General features: G+C 43.3%; 1 protein-coding gene across 2 annotated transcripts in view; it reads right to left on the reverse strand.

Moving 5' to 3' along the window:
* TELO2 (telomere maintenance 2) overlaps positions 1-17,154 on the reverse strand; it is a 41,798-nt gene that overhangs the window by 12,616 nt on the left and 12,028 nt on the right. For both annotated transcript variants that reach the window (XM_089683201.1, XM_089683208.1), the window contains exons 4-15: positions 16,071-16,139; positions 13,978-14,125; positions 10,287-10,389; positions 10,135-10,203; positions 7,181-7,322; positions 6,947-7,083; positions 6,716-6,816; positions 6,545-6,622; positions 4,328-4,416; positions 4,101-4,189; positions 1,252-1,368; positions 1,041-1,112 (exon numbers count right to left, since the gene is read on the reverse strand). In XM_089683201.1, coding sequence (XP_089539327.1) covers positions 1,041-1,112; positions 1,252-1,368; positions 4,101-4,189; positions 4,328-4,416; positions 6,545-6,622; positions 6,716-6,816; positions 6,947-7,083; positions 7,181-7,322; positions 10,135-10,203; positions 10,287-10,389; positions 13,978-14,125; positions 16,071-16,139 — 1,214 coding nt within the window. The remainder of the gene's footprint in view (positions 1-1,040; positions 1,113-1,251; positions 1,369-4,100; positions 4,190-4,327; positions 4,417-6,544; positions 6,623-6,715; positions 6,817-6,946; positions 7,084-7,180; positions 7,323-10,134; positions 10,204-10,286; positions 10,390-13,977; positions 14,126-16,070; positions 16,140-17,154) is intronic.

The following is a 17,154-nucleotide window of genomic DNA, read 5'->3' on the forward strand; positions in this document are numbered from 1 at the left end:
AGAGAATTCGTATGTCACACTCTGGTACAAGGATGGCTTCCACCACAGGAGACTGATGATATAATCATTCACATTTATTACAGGTACTTACATAGCGCCATCAATTTACTCAGCACTTTACATATATATTGTACATTCACATCAGTCCCTAACCCTAATCGAACACGCTAGTTGGATGAAAAAAAAAAAAAAAAAAAAAAAAAAAAGATGATTACCGTATTTTTCACTCCATAGGACGCACTTTTTTCCCCCCCAAAAAATGGGGGAAAATGTCTGTGCGCCTTATGGAGCGAATATAGAGCGGCCGGCCCAGTATTCCCGCCGCGTCAGCCGCTTGACTCTTCTTTGCAGCAGAACCTTACCTGTTCCTTGGTCCAGCGGTGTCTTCATGGTCTTCTCTCCCTGGCGCTGGCATCTTTAGTGTTGACACCCGGCTGTGACAGCTTGCGGCTTCACAGCCGGGTGCCCACTGCGCATGCGCGAGAGCACTGAGCTTTGTGAATGGTCCAGCAGTCTTCTGGGACCTGTCTCATGTGTCTCCAGAAGATGGGGAGGGAGGAAGTGGGAGCGGGTACCTGTCAAATTTGAGTTCCCACTCCCATCCCCCCAAAAGGTCCGCAGTCTCTGGTCATCTCCTGTACTATGTCCGCAGTCTCCGGTCATCTCCCGTACCGTGTCCGCAGTCTCCGGTCATCTCCCGTACCGTGTCCGCAGTCTCCGGTCATCTCCCGTACCGTGTCCGCAGTCTCCGGTCATCTCCCGTACCGTGTCCGCAGTCTCCGGTCATCTCCCGTACCGTGTCCGCAGTCTCTGGTCATCTCCTGTACTGTGTCTGCAGTCCATTGGTTCATAATATTTTTTTTTCTTGTTTTCCTCCTCTAAAACCTAGGTGCGTCTTATGGAGCGAAAAATAGGGTAATACATGGACTGACTTAAGGTCATTAAGTGATTACACTACTAGCACTGAGCAAACAAACCAACTTAATGCTGGAATGGTGCATCTGACAGCACAAAACTCATTATTATAGAGACATACATACATCCAAAATGTCCATTCTCTGTCTCAGGCTGTAGTTCAAGGAGTAGAATTCTTCTGTAAGATACTGAGACACCTGCCAAGATAGAAAAGGTCAAGCTGCACTCACATAAAGCTGCTCACAGAACAAAGGATCACACCCTTGAATGCAAGATTGCAGATTTTACTCCACTTTAGTATAAATACAGGGCTGCTGGATGGTTAGAAAGTCTTACCGGTACAGGATCAGTAACAGTGACAGCAACCATGGCTGCAAACCTCAGCTCTGTGAACTTCTCGACTCCAAAACGGTCATCAAGGTGTAAGAGAATTTTGGCAAGTTCTGTACTGACCTGCATGAAAAGAACAATAAATGGCAGTTAGTAGTTTGCTGCAAAATAGACTCCATCTGCAGGGATGTGATATGATCAAGCACATCTGTGAACAAAAGCCTGGCAATTGATGCTTGGTTGGCCACTCCAGGTTTAGCCCCTTTTGATCTAATAATGCATAGGCTGCTGTAGTTACTTTTGATTGCAATTTGATTATCACTTTCTTAAGACCAATTTATGTCTCTCCTGTATCCCCTGGTGGGGGCGGAGTGCTCTCTGTTTCCCGTGGGTCCACTGTTATGGGGATACTCCTATTGTCCTGTATATGCAAAATTGTCTTATCATCTGATTGTATTGTAATGTGTTCTCTGTAATTTATTTATTTCAGGTACTCATATAGCGCCGTCAATTTACGCAGTGCTTTACATGTATATTGTACATTCACATCAGTCCCTAACCCTCAAGGGGTGTACAATCCAAGGTCCCTAACTCATATTCATACATACACATACTAGGGCCAATTTAGACAGGATACAATTCACCTACCAGCATGTCTTTGGAGTGTAGGAGGAAACCGGAGTACCCGGAGGAAACCCACGCAGGCACAGGGAGAACATGCAAACTCCAGGCAGGTGGTGCCATGGTTGGGATTCGAACCAATGACCCTAGTACTGCCAGGCGGAAGTGCTAACCATTTAGCCACTGTGCTGCCCGTATATGTTGCACAGACTCTTGAATTCTTGTCTTATTGATGGCACTGGAAGGTTTTCTTTACCATGTTGTTTGGTTTGTTAATGATTCAGTCTTTGCTACCATTCTGTACATGCCTTGTCATTTTGGAAATATATGACTTTACCATTAATAAACATTATTTCTGATTTAAAAAAAAAAAAAAAAAGCCTGGCAATTATTTTTGCAGCATTAATGCTGTACAAGTAAGCCAAGTTGCCCCTCAGCGCTGGCTCTTCCAGCAATTAATACAGAAACTCACATCCTCTAAAGCCAAAGCCATACAGAGGCTCACATGAAAGAAGCCATTCCCTATTGCAGTGAATGTATTCTTCGGAATGGAGTTGGTGCATGGCTGTGATTGCTCAGCTCCTTTTTTACACTTCTGTACTTGTAGTGGTTTTTGGGGCAAAAAAAAAAAAAAGGGATCAGCACATCTCTGCCCTACATGCACATTTCACAATCGTTTTTTTTTTAAAATGATGCAACTACAGAAAAATATCTGATGATCACCCAGAACTCCAGTGCTGCACTGACATTCTATGCAGCATTGTCAGCTCTACCTGCTGGACTACATAACTCCATCTATCCTCCACCCCTTGCTGTTCCTCTTCATATGCATTCACCGATTTCTTCCCATGCAAAACAATGCTGCTGCCTTCACTTCCAAGATCCTGCCCACACTGTGAGAAAGGGCTCTTGGTATCTGTAGTTCTGGGGTATGCCAATGTCAATAGGAACTGAGCTCCAAACGCGTTTTTGCTGTAACGACAGCGTTGCAGTGACAGCAAGTTTTGTTCCAGGGGAATAAAAGATGGAATTTACAATGGGAGTTAAACAGATACTGTGTGCAGTCAGTTATATAGATCCATATGATGAACGTACCAGAAAGTAAACATTTGTATTAAAATGAACATGCAGAAATGGTAAAGAAAATTGTGCTGTATAGATTTACTTTATTTGTTCAATCAGAATTAACACAATAAAGGCCTTAACCACTTCCAGTCCGGACACTTTCACCCCCTTCCTGTCTAGGGCAATTTTCAGCTTTCAGCGCTATCACACTTTGAATGACAATTGCGCGGTCATGCAATACTGTACCCATATGAATTTTTTACCATTTTTTTGAGACAGATAAAGCTTTATTTTGGTGGTATTTATTCACCGCTGGGATTTTTTTTTTTTTTGCTATGTAAATGAAAAAATCCAAACATTTTGAAAAAAAAAGTGTTTTTCTTATAAAATTTTGCAAATAAATAATCTTTCATCATAAATCTTGGCCAAAATGTATTCCGTTATATTTTTAGTAAAAAAAAAAATAAGCCAAATTAGTTTAGAACCAAAAATTATAATTTTTAAACATTTTTATTTTATTTTTTTTATATTATTATTTATGGGTTTTTTTTTGTTTTGTTTTTTTTTCCCATACTGTCACCCTAGCAGTACAGTGTCACCATGGTGACACTGTACTACTTGTGGGGGGTGATGTTTTTGTTTTTTTTTTACTACAGTGATTGCTTTTACACCCATAAAGGATGTAAAAGCAATCATTTCTCTTTCTCTCTGTCTGCATTCTTGCAGCCATTGAGAAGTACTGAGTGAGCTGTGATTGGTCACAGCTTGTCACATGGTACAAGGTTGTTGTGAATAGCCTTGTACCATGTGACCTCGGTGATCATTCACAGATTTCACACGTAGTAAGCAATGATGTCACAAGTGACATCTTGCTTACTACTTTGCATGTGATCACTGATTGGCCAATCAGTGATCACATGATCGGGACCTCGTACAGAGGTCCCGTCCAAAGATCGGTGTTTCACTGTGTCCGGAATACACAGCGGGCACCGGACCGCGGTGCTGCGCGCTCCCAGGGAGCGCGCACAGCTAGAAATGGCGGGTGCCGTTTATGAACGGCAACCCGCCCCAGGAGTGCCACCGCCCTGCCGTTTATAAACAGCAGGTGGACGGCAAGTGGTTAAGGACCATCTCTAGTTCTCAGATTGATTATGGGTTTACTCTAGTACCTCTTTGGTGGCAGTAGAGTTTGAGCGGATCAGGGTGGCCATTGATGACATCGTTGCTTCCAGCTTCTCCACATCCTCTGAAAACAGTACTACAGAGATAAGATGATGAGACCAAGATAATAATTATTAAAAACATGTGACTCATAACAAGTTGTTCTAGCCATAGCAATATTCATGAAATATAATAATTGGTATAAATGGATGAACCAAATGGGTGTCCATCTCACCTTCCATACAGTCCCGAATATACGCTGGGGTTTTGTTCTTCTTCAGCTCAGTGTCTGTGCTCATGTCATATGGAGTCAGGTCATCATCACTGTTGTGGAGATTTGGAAAAAGCATTGGCAAAATGAAAAAAAAAATTGTAAGGACAGAAATATAGCAGCTGTGTGCATTGCAAAGTACATATCTGCTACCCAGAAGAGGAGTCATCATCACACTACTGGTTCACTTCAGAGACCCTGTCACCCTGAGCATTCAAGGCACAGTGAAGGGGTCTCTTTGAAGCCCACCCATGACCTATTTTTACTGGCCTTTACAGAGATGCCCCTACACTCTATCCTCTGTCCCAGCACTGCAAAGTAGAAGGTTTTGTAACTGGCAGGGAGCAATAACATGAATTCCATGGAGAATGAGCAACAGGGAAGCAGGGTCAGGCGGCAGTCTCTTTAAGGCATAAAGGCAAAAATTATATTGACCTTTTTAGGGTTCCTAATGTCAGCCTCCCTCTTCTAAGGATAATAGTGGGCTCAGAGGCAACATGACCCTTTCTGTCAAATGGGGCAGGCAATGTCACTGCCATTCCACAGCCATTCTTAAGCCAAAATATTCCAATAATCCCCACTAACAGGTAGTCTCAAAGTGCCATAACTTACCTTCCCTGCTCTCATCCTCCACCTCTCCCCTGCTGTAGCCTTCTTGAAAGTTAAGGTGCTTCCAAGTAATTTAAAGAAATACCTGACACCCTCTTTGCATTCCTACAAGGCAGTGCTCATTCACTGGGTATAAGAACTGTCACAAGAGTGCAGAGTTGGGTGGTATTGTCCTTACATTTGTGCAGAGCCTACAGCGACAATTAGAAAGCAGTCAGATGTAGGGAAGGTCAGTCAAGCACTAGAGGGCACCTCCATATCCTGGGGATTTTATCTTTTTATTTTATGATTTTAAAGTAAATCTATCATAAATGCAAAATGTTTTCATCATTAGATTCATAGATACAAGTAGCTGAAATTATGCTAAGATTTTTCCTATCGAAGCAATGCAGGATCCTGGGCTCTCCTGGCTCCAAAGCCATAATCACCACAGCACAACTGAGCTAAGGGGCTACACGGGGGGAAATCAAACATAAAGGCTGCCATTGCCGACCTTCTTTGTTTGGCACATTGGAAATATTGGATTCTTTTACTTGTAGCACTGACAGCACACAAAAGTGAACTGACAATGCAGCTCTGGTTCAGAGGGGTAAAGCCCACAGAATGCAAGCAGTGCCTTACATCATTTTGCTTTGTGCCCATCCTCCTGGAGCAGGGCTTCTATCCCCGAAGGTTGTGTCCCCCAATGAACATTCAAGGACTACTTCAAGTTATATGCAATGGTGCAACATGGCACCCCAACCCACCTTGCCAATAGATGTGCATTGCAGAACAGCGCAGCGCACTGATGCGAGTTGTGGTGCACTCCCAGAAATGAAACATGTACCGCTTTTGGTGCATTAGCAGCCCAATCATTTTAAATGGGCTGCATGAATCCAACATTCGATGATGCACAGCATAACGTACGTCAAAAGGCATGTGTTAATGGGTCATTCAAAGAGAAAATAATAGTGGCTAAATGGTTAGCACTTCCGCCTGGCAGTACTAGGGTCGTTGGTTCAAATCCCAACCACGGCACCACCTGCCTGGAGTTTGCATGTTCTCCCTCTGCCTGCGTGGGTTTCCTCCGGGTACTCCGATTTCTTCCCACACTCCAAAGACATGCTGGTAGGTGAATTGGATCCTGTCTAAATTGGCCCTAGTATGTGTATGTATGAATGTGAATTAGGGACCTTAGATTGTGCGCCCCTTGAGGGTTAGGGACTGATGTGAATGTACAATATATATGTAAAAGCGTTGCGTAAATTGACGGCACTATATAAGTACCTGAAATAAATAAATAAAATATCTAATTTTCACTCTCATGCTGAAGATCTGTGGCATCAAAGCTGCCCTGAAAGTCTGCATCAAAGTCCCAGCGCTTACTACAGGGGCCGACATAACCAAGCTTTTTTCTGCAGCGAATGATCAACTCTGAACAAACATACAGCTAGAAAGCAATGTATGTATAAGACTTATTAAAATAAAAATGAAAAAAACAAACAAAAACTGACCGATTTTTACAATGCACAGACCCTAATTCTTCAAATTAGCTGCAATAACAGCAATTGGGCTTTCAAGTATTAAACTAACCTGTCCAGTTCCGATTCGGACCCAGTTTTTTGTTCATCCTGGTCTTTTACATCCTTCTTACTGGTTGGAACTGTAGAACTATAAGAACAACATACTATCTGTTACAAAGCTCAATATAACAACAAGACACACATGCCAGCACAGTATGAAGCTTTCTTTAAATCCACTGACCTCTCAGATGGAGCCCTCGCAAGATCTGGAAGGTCTGGCAGACAAATACATGGTGGGTTTAGTAGTGACTTCAAGTCTTTGATGTCGTCATCCTCCTCATACTGCAGGATGCAGAGAGTTTGTGTGCATTAGATGGACTGTCACACTTACCTTTAAAGCCCAACTCCTGTACAATGAAGGAGGGAGGGCAAGTTTGAAAACCTTGTCCACTGATTAGACAAAGGTCCCTACCTGGAAGGAAAGACTGGGACCTTCAAGATCGATTTGCTGGCTCAGGCACTCAGCCACTACCATTCCCAAACACCTGACTGGAAGAAGAGAACTGTCCAGGTATAAGCGAGTGCCAGAAGTCAAAGCATGCAGCAGCTCTGTGCATAGGAGACAAAAGATGAGTTGGTAGTAGGAAAACAAAAAACGAAACATGTTACAGGTGGAGAACTGCTGCCATGTTGTACAGTCTCCTACCTTGTTTGCACCCCTCCATCTCCTCTTTATTCAGAAGACTTATGCAGATGAAGATACAACGACTGAGATGTAGCATTTGGGGGTAAGGCGAGTGTTTAACCATGCTACCCGATGACCAAATCTCCAGAAGCTCCCGCAAAACCTGTCACAAGAACAAACAATGATCTACATTCTAATATACCGCTCATAACACCCATCCTGCTCATCTGATCTGCATGCTGCCTTTACACTTACATCACAGTCTTGTTCATCTGGTCTATGCAATATATCTCCCCTCATAACCTAGATCTATATACTACCTCAGTCCTCATATCACAGTCCTGTTTATGCAATCTATAAACTACTGACCACCATACATGGCTCAATTTTCTCAATCAATCCCCCTATCCATACTTATAGCTTAGATGGAGGAACCTCCACTGTCAGCTATTGTATTACAATGGATTGAATACAATGGCACTGCCAAACAGTGAATGAATTTGGTAGGATGCAGTTGCTCTCTGGCCAAATATTTCCATCCAGCCCAGTCAATTTTTAATCGACTTCCGTCAAGCCAGGTAGGGTTTGCAAGGCCACTCAGGGCATGAAATTTCACCAATGCAGCAGGAATTGGCCAAAATTTGAGCCGTAACTCAAAATGATACTCAGTAGTTTGTATGGCCCCCATGTGCTTGTATGCATGCCTGACAACGTTGGGTCATGCTCCTAATGAGATGAAGGATGGTGTCCTGGGGTATTTCCTCCTAGATCTGGACCAAGACATCACTGAGCTCCTGGACAGTCTGAGGTGCAACCTGGTGGCATCGGATAGATAAACATGATATCCCAGAGGTGTTCTATTGGATTTAAGTCAGGCAAGCGTGGGGGCAATTCAATGGTATCAATTCCTTCATCCTCCAGGAACTGCCTGCATACTCTCGCCACATGAGGCCGGGCATTGTTGTGCACCAGGAGGAACCCAGGACCCACTGCACCAGCAAAGGGTCTGACAATGGGTCCAAGGATTTCATCCCGATACCTATTGACAGGGTGCCAATGTCTAGCCTGTAGAGGTCTGTGCGTCCCTCCATGGATATGCCTCCCTAAACCATCACTGACCCACCACCAAAACGGTCATACTGAACAATGTTACAGGGAGCATAACATTCTCCACGGTTTCTCCAGACCCTTTCACATCTGTCACATGTGCTCAGGGTGAACCTGCTCTCATCTGTGAAAAGCACAGGGCACCAGTGGTGGACCTGCCAATTCTGGTGTTCAATGGCAAATGTCAATCAAGCTCTATGGTGCCTCAGGCCACCCTCATGAAGTCTGTTTCTACTTGTTTGGTCAGAGACATTCACACCAGTGGCCTGCTGGAGGTCATTTTGTAGGGCTCTGGCAGTGCTCATCCTGTTCCTCCTTGCACAAAGGAGCAGATACCGGTCCTGTTGTTGTGTTTAGGGCCTTCTATGGCCCTGTCCAGCTCTCCTAGATTAACTGCTTGTCTTCTGGAATCTCCTCCATGCTCATGAGACTGTGCTGGGAGACACAACAAACCTTCTGGCAATGGCACGTATTGATATGCCATCCTCGAGGAGTTGGACTGCCTGTGCAACCTCTGTAGGGTTTAGGTATCGCCTCATGCTACCAGTAGTGACACTGACCCTAGCTAAATGCCAAACTAGTGAAAAACAATCAGAAAAGATGAGTAGGAAAGAAATGTCAGTGGCCTCCACCTGTAAAACCATTCCTGTTGTGATCATCTCATTGTTGCCCATCTAGTGCCCCTGTTGTTAATGTCATTAACACCAAAGCAGCTGAAACTGATTAACAACCCTCTCTGCTTCTTAATTGACCAGATCAATATCCCAGGAGTTTAATTGACTTGATGCTAGACTATGATTAAAAAGTGTTCCTTTAATTTTTTTGAGCAGTGCATGTGTGTGTGTGTTACCTCACCATGCAAGTGACAGACCTGTTTCAATATACTACCTCTTCACTAACATCTGCAATTCTGTTTATCAGATCTACAGTACATACTACCTCTCTACTTATTTATTTGATCTACATACTACCTCGCCACTAAATATCTCCAACTCTTTATAGAGTACATACTACATCTCTACTCCAATTTACTGTGCCGGCCATCACATTTGCCTTTCACTCCTGAACTTCTCCATTTTTGTTTATTCTTTTTATTGAATCTACATCCTACCTCTTCAGGCATATTCCATAAACAGCTTGCCCCTCTACTACAAGCCTTAGTCCTGATATCTGAACTACTTTCTACCTCCCCACCACAGGCCACATCTCTGAACTTCTAGCCTCAGTCCTACTTTGATCTACAATAATGCTCTTACAATGCACATACTCTGTAGCAGTAAACATAATGCCATGTTAGACAGGGCATATAGGATGTAGGCTTGGTTCTTCCGGCGAGTAGGGTTTGGCGGAAGTATCAAGACTTGCTATGGTCTTGGCTGATTTCTCAAGGTTTGTTTATGGCAGTTGTTGTTATAATTACCTACTCAGTGTAATGTTTTGCACAGAGCAGCTCCGATCCACTTCTTTTTGGGTCCCTCGCTGAGTGCCCCCAATAGCAAACAAATTGCTATTTGGGCACTCCAGCAGGCTCGCTTCCAAGCCAAGCTCTTCATGTCCATTCATACGTGGAGCACAACTTGCCCCCCCCCCTTTTCTATCCTCACTGGCTGTGGTTTACAGCAGCTGTGTAAGCCAATGAGGAGAAAGAGACCCAAGAGAGCTGCGGGTCTCATGCATGTCGCTGGATCGAGATGGGGCTCAGGTAAGTATTAGGGGTGGCTGGGGGACGGTTGCACCCAGAAGGATTTTTACCTTAATGCATAGAATGCATTAAGGTAAAAAACTCTGAGCCTTTAGAACCACGTTGACACAAAATCCGTATTACATTCCTAATCTGCAACATAAAAATATCCACCAATCATACCCACCTTAATCAACAATGCCCGGCGATTATTTTCCATAGACAGATATCCCAGAATAGTTTGCAGCATCTCATTCTGCACAAGAACATGAATTGAGAAATGTTACATACAAACATCACTGTGAATTCTATCAAAGTGTGTGGCAAGCTTCCATTTACCTTGTGACCATACTGCAGGAACAGCAGCTTCTGAGTGAGAATGAACTGGGTCTTCTTATTTTTCAAAACCAGATCACCCAGTAACTGGGAAAGAGCAGATGGTCTAGGAATAACACAGAGGTATATAATACAGATGTAGGCATTACAGCAAGGTGCAGATTGCATAGTAGACTAAAGATGAACTCTGGGATTACGTGGAGTTTTGCATGAATTGGGCATAAAATGTGCTCTGAACGTCATCTAAGTCACAACAATAGAAGGACACAGTCTGCTGAACATAATACTACACAAACATTAGATGTTGCCATGGTTTAATTGCACATAACATGTAAACATTTACAGTGCAGGGAGGAAAAAGTATGTGAGGCCCTAGCTTAATGACTTCTCCCAGAGCTAATTGGAGCCAGGAGTGAGCCAACCTTGACTCCAATCAGTGTGATGATATTGGATGTGTTGCTGACAGCTGTCCTGCCCTTAAAAAACACACACCTGTTTTGGGTTTACTGGTTTCAAGAAGCACTGTCTGATGTGAACCATGCCTCGCAGAAAAGAGCTCTCAGAAGACCTACGATCAAGAATTGTTGACTTGCATGAAGCTGGAAAGGGTTACAAAAGTATCTCCAAAAGCCTTGATGTTCATATGTCCACGTTAAGACAGACTGTCTACAAATGGAGAAAAGTTTAGCACTGTTGCTACTCTCCCTAGGCGTAGTCGTCCTGTAAAAATGACTGTAAGAGCACAGCGCAGAATGCTGCATGAAGTAAAGAAGAATCCCAGAGTGTCAGCTAAAGACCTACAGAAATCTCTGGCACATGCTAACATTTTTGTTGACACATCTACAATAAGGAAAACATTAAACAAGAATGGAGTACATGGGAGGACACCACGGAGGAAGCCATTGCTGTCCAAAAAGAATATTGCAGCACGTTTGAAGTTTGCAAAAGAGCACCTGGATGTTCCACAGCACTACTGGCAAAATATACTGTGGACAGATGAAACCAAGATTGAGTTGTTTGGGAAGAACACACAACACTATGTGTGGAGAAAAAAAAGGCACAGCACACCAACATCAAAACCTCATCCCCATTGTAAAACATGGCAGAGGGAGCATCATGGTTTGGGGCTGCTTTGCTGCCTCAGGGCCTGGATGGATTGTTGTCATTGATGGGAAAATGAATTCCAGAGTTTATCAAGACATTTTGCAGGAAACCGTAAGACCATCTGTCCGCCAACTGAAGCTCCGCAGAGGATGGGTGATGCAACAGGACAATGACCCAAAGCATACAAGTAATTCAACAAAACAATGGCTGCAACAGCACAGAATACGCCTTCTGGAGTGGCCCAGTCAGAGTCCTGACCTCAACCCGATTGAAATGCTGTGGCATGACCTTAAGAGAGCGATTCACACCAGACATCCCAAGAATATTGCTACACTGAAACAGTTTTGTGAAGAGGAGTGGTCCAAAATTACTCCAGATCGTTGTGCAGGTCTGATCTGCAACTACAGGAAACGTTTGGTTGAGGTTATTACTGCCAAAGGAGGGTCAACCAGTTATTAAGTCCAAAGGTTCACATACTTTTTCCTCCCTGCACTGTGAATGTTTACATGTTATGTGCAATTAAACCATGGCAACATCTAATGTTTGTGTAGTATTATGTTCAGCAGACTGTGTTCTTCTATTGTTGTGACTTAGATGACGTTCAGAGCACATTTTATGCCCAATTCATGCAAAACTCAACGTAATCCCAAGGGGTTTCTTGCAACTGTATATAACCATATAAATATAAAAGTAAATGCCACTGTTAAGGCGGATCTAAAAACTCTCTCAATCAACATTGACCATTGTAATCCTTTTGCTGCTAAAATTAGTAAATAGATTGGAAGGTATATCAATATTTATTTTAAATGTGTTTTTTTTTTTACATTTCTTCTTCCTAGTTTTTGGCCTAGGCCAAAATGATGTCATACGTCCCATGAGTCTTGCACATCAGTGTGCATAACATGTGTTTGTCTGCACTCAACATACACTTTGTGGTGTGAACCCTTTAAAGAGGAAGTTAACCGGGCTTGTGAAAATTTTGAATCAGAAGCTGAAAATACTGTATGGGGGGTAGGGGGGGTCTGGATTGTTACAACAGAAGCAATTTCAATATCACCTAGGTGAGGATTAAGAAAGTGAGATCAGATACTGTTAAAAAAAAAAGGGGGGGGGGGTTGAAAATTAGATAGAGGCTGGAAGGAAGGAAAACAACCAGAGCAACTTTCATTTTTGGGTAAAGGTCTGCTCTAAGTACCCTTGCCATGCTATCATCCTCCTGTCATGCCCTGCACAGCAGCAACTATTCACACCATACTAACAAAATCCCCAGATGGAAAATATCTAGAGAGAGAAACCAGAAGCTGCAGTTTGTCCTCATTTGGACCCCCTTAACCCGTGGGTTCTATACCCACTGTGGTCCCCTTCTTTTTCATTCTCCCAGAGAAACCAGAGGGCCTTGCCTTGTAGGGCATGCTGTGGACTTGCCTTTGCATGGCATCTGGAAGGCTATTAAAGTGGAACGCAACTGTATCTAAGCAACACAAATCACTTTAAAAAATACCCCACTAGCATTTCTAGCCATGGCCATCTTGAGTAAGGATTCATGTAGCATTTACTTCCTAGGATCCATCTGCCTTTAGCTGAGGAGTGTGTGCCTAGCTAAGAACGCCCCTCCTCCTCTCCAGATGAAAGAGAAATGACGACTCATGGGATGTATGACATCATTTTGGCCTAGGCCAAAAACCAGGAAGAAGAAATGTAGAAAAAAAAACCTCAAAAAAACAAAAACACACATTTAAAACAAATATTGATATACCTTCCAATCTATTTACTAATGCTAGGAGCAAAAGGATTACAATGGTTAAGGCGGATGTAAACTCTCTCAATCAACATTAACAGTGACATTTATTTTTATACTTCTATGGTTCTGACATACAGCTTTACAGAGAATAAGCCCCGGTTCACATATATGTGGCAGTGCGGGCTGCGTTTTGCACGGGCACAAGAGCCCATTCATTTGAATGGACTCCCGCGCCCGTAGGGAAGAAGTCCCTGCACTTCTTCTGAAAACGCAGCCCGCATGGGAACCTCGGTTCCCAGTACGGTTGCGTTTTCCAGTGCGGGCGGCGTGCCATTAGAACTAATGGCACCTGTCCGCGGGTCCGCATTCCTCTGTGCGGGTGGTGCGGTTGCACAGATTTTTGTGTGGATCCGCAGCGGCACCACCCGCACAGATGTGAACCTAGCCTAATGAACCAGTCACATCTATTTCCTCCCAAAAGAAAATACAGTGTAATTTGCAGGAGCAAATTGGATCATGCTTTGCTGGGTTTTTTTGCCTTCCTCTGGATCAACTGTGGGTGTAGGATTATAACTTTTTTTTTTTCCTATGGTTGAACTGGATGGACTTTTGTCTTTTTTCAGCCAGACTAACTATGTAACTATGTAATAACACTACAGCAGTCACACAGTGGGGTTAGTCGGTGTGGATGCTGTGTAACCTACCAGTATGTTTCTGGATTGCAGGAAGAAACCAGCATAAAAACAGAGGAATCCTCAGCACAAGGAGAATATACAAACCCCATGCAGATAATGCTTCTGTTGGAATCTGAAGCCAAGACAACAAGAGAACACAATAGAAGACATTTACCCAGGTGCCATTTGTGCAAGCCCAGTCACCACCGGCTCCATCCATCTGTCAGGGACCGACTCCACCAGTCTCCAGCAGATTCTCTGCCAGATGCAATCTGATTGGACTAGGGCAGTCAGACGTGGCAACAGAACTGAAAACAGCTCTCCTGTAAATAAACATGAGAAAGTGCACCACCATTATTGTTCAAACGCCGGTATGCATTTCATGTCTATCTAAAATGTTCATGAAATGAAAACCCCAGCAATAAACTTCTCTTATCTGCTCCCTTGTCTGTTATATCAGATCGCCCTCTATAGCCCTCGAGGTTATGGAGAAGAGTAGAGGGGGGAGCTTTTTGTAGTCCTTGTGAAAATAAAAAAAATAAAACCTGGAGAATAAAATGAAAACTAATGCAGCCACCACATCTAAGGACTAATATGCTGTATTATTACATGCTATTTTTTTAGATTAGATAGGACTTGCATCTGAGCACCACAAATCAAAAACTAGATTTAATTCATTTTTAACATTCAAAGCAAACTCCACCATTCACCCATGGCTCCATGCTTTATTTTGCTGAGAAATCACATTGAAAAACACCCTCTAGCATTTCTGGCTGTGGTCAACTTGAGTAAGGGCAGGTGATTCATGTAGCATTCACTTCCTGGAATCCATATGCCCTTAACTCAGGCATGCAGGCAGGAGGGTGCGCTTAGCGGAGAAAGCCCATCCGCCCCTCCTGAAGACTACTGGAATGTATGACATCATTTGCCTAGGCATGGAAACCAGGAAGTAACAGAAGAAATGTAAAAAAAAAAAAAAAAGTTTAAAACGATTAAATATAATATACTTTCCTATCTACAGTATTTACTAATACTAGCAGTATAAGGATTAAAAATAGTCAATGTTGACAGAGAGTGAAGTTCCAGAACACAACACTTGAGAACCACACATTAGCTGTTCAGTAAGGGCTCATTTGCATATGCTTTGCTCTCTGAAGAGCGATCCACCGCCTCTTCACTGCCTGCTTTAACCCCTTGATCCCTGCATTAGTGCATCACAACTGCGTGCATTGCATGAGGCTGCGGGGTGCTTGCAGAGCAACTCCATTCACTTAAAAAGAGGGTATAATAGCTGCCACATGGCTTAGGCTTTGGGGCTACACGTCTGTAATGATGCACTCAGTATAGGGAGACCCAGCAATTTCCCTATAAACGTTATGCTGTCCACCATACTGCCCCGTACTACATCACTGACCTAATAGCCAAGTACCACCCAGCACGCACACTCCGCTCCTCACAAGACCTCCTTCTCTCTAGTTCCCTGGTCTCCTCCTCCCATGCCCGCCTCCAGGACTTCTCCAGGGTGTCACCCATCCTCTGGAACTCCCTGCCCCAACCCATCAGATTATCACCTATTCTCCTCTCCTTTAGGCGCACCCTGAAAACCCATCTCTCCAGGGAAGCCTACCCCACCCCCTGCTAACTTGCCGACCTCCTCCACTCTTCCTACCACTCCATCCCCCACAGCTATCTCCTCCTGTGCCACCATCCCATCCCTCCTAGATTGTAAGCTCGAAAGAGCAGGGCCCTCGATCCCCTCATGTTTTGCATTGTATTGGTATTGTTCTGTCACATGTTCTGTCCCCCTTTGTAATGTACAGCGCTGAGCGAACCATTGGCGCTTTATAAATACTGTATAATAATATTATACAATATATAAATCTAAATAAAACTATATAAAATATAAAACATATAAAATTACTGACTTTTAGTAAAGAAGAGTGGGATGATTTGGTCTTTATTATAATGATTGGAAAGGTCAAATTTGTATTTCATATTAAAATGTAGTATACAAAAGGCTCACAGATCACAGTTATATCTACATGGAAACAACTTTTAATTGTAAATCGGTGTAGAAAATCTGAGATCACCACTACAATTCTCTGCAACTTTGACAGGAAGCCACATTTGGAAAAGGGGAGCAAATAGTAAACCATTGTATGAAATTGTGCCAATGTAGAAGAGAAGCAGTCAGTCATTCTGTGACCAATATTATTGCGTGTTTTGTTTCACCGCCATGCCTGTATCATGTTGTTGGAGTCTACTCACTGTGCCGGCCTTGCATGCAGACTTTTCCCAGAAGCTGGGACACAAAATTGATGGAGCAGCCTTTCCCGTCTATGAAGAAGAGAAAATACATGAAAAAATGAGGCAAATCATTTTTCCCCTAACATGGCAAAGCAACCAAATTGCTTTACTCTCCTCATTCCCAGTGACATACAGTATACTTACCTTTCCTTCACTCCTCCTCTATTCTGCTCAGTGCTGGAAGCTAAAAAGAAATAGCCAATACTTCTGGGTATGGAGTATGAAAAGGGATCATTCTGGTATCCCAGAATCAGTGAGTGGACCAGACAGGAATGAGCATTTGACTTATTCCTTGTGACAGACCTGGGCCAGCCAGCACTGTATATTGGGATGTCCATAGTCCTCTGCTTTGACTTACAACAACTTGCAGCTTACACAGGACTTTTCTTCACTTCCAGCAGATCAACAGGGTGGCAGGCGAGTATACAGTTGCAAGAAAAAGTATGTGAACCCCTTGGGATTACGTGGAGTTTTGCATGAATTGGGCATAAAATGTGCTCTGCACGTCATCTAAGTCACAACAATAGAAGAACACAGTCTGCTGAACATAATACTACACAAACATTAGATGTTGCCATGGTTTAATTGCACATAACATGTAAACATTCACAGTGCAGGGAGGAAAAAGTATGTGAGACCCTAGCTTAATGACTTCTCCCAGAGCTAATTGTAGCCAGGAGTGAGCCAACCTTGACTCCAATCAGTGTGATGATATTGGATGTGTTGCTGACAGCTGTCCTGCCCTTAAAAAACCACACACCTGTTTTGGGTTTACTGGTTTCAAGAAGCACTGTCTGATGTGAACCATGTATCACAGAAAAGAGCTCTCAGAAGACCTACGATCAAGAATTGTTGACTTGCATGAAGCTGGAAAGGGTTACAAAAGTATCTCCAAAAGCCTTGATGTTCATATGTCCATGGTAAGACAGACTGTCTACAAATGGAGAAAGTTTAGCACTGTTGCTACTCTCCCTAGGCTTGGTCATCCTGTAAAAATGACTGCAAGAGCACAGAGCAGAATGCTGCATGAGGTAAAGAAGAATCC

Source organism: Staurois parvus, unplaced genomic scaffold (genome assembly GCF_062004578.1).
Source record: "Staurois parvus isolate SC_StPar_1 unplaced genomic scaffold, SC_StPar_1.0 ptg000018l, whole genome shotgun sequence".
NCBI lineage: Eukaryota > Metazoa > Chordata > Amphibia > Anura > Ranidae > Staurois > Staurois parvus.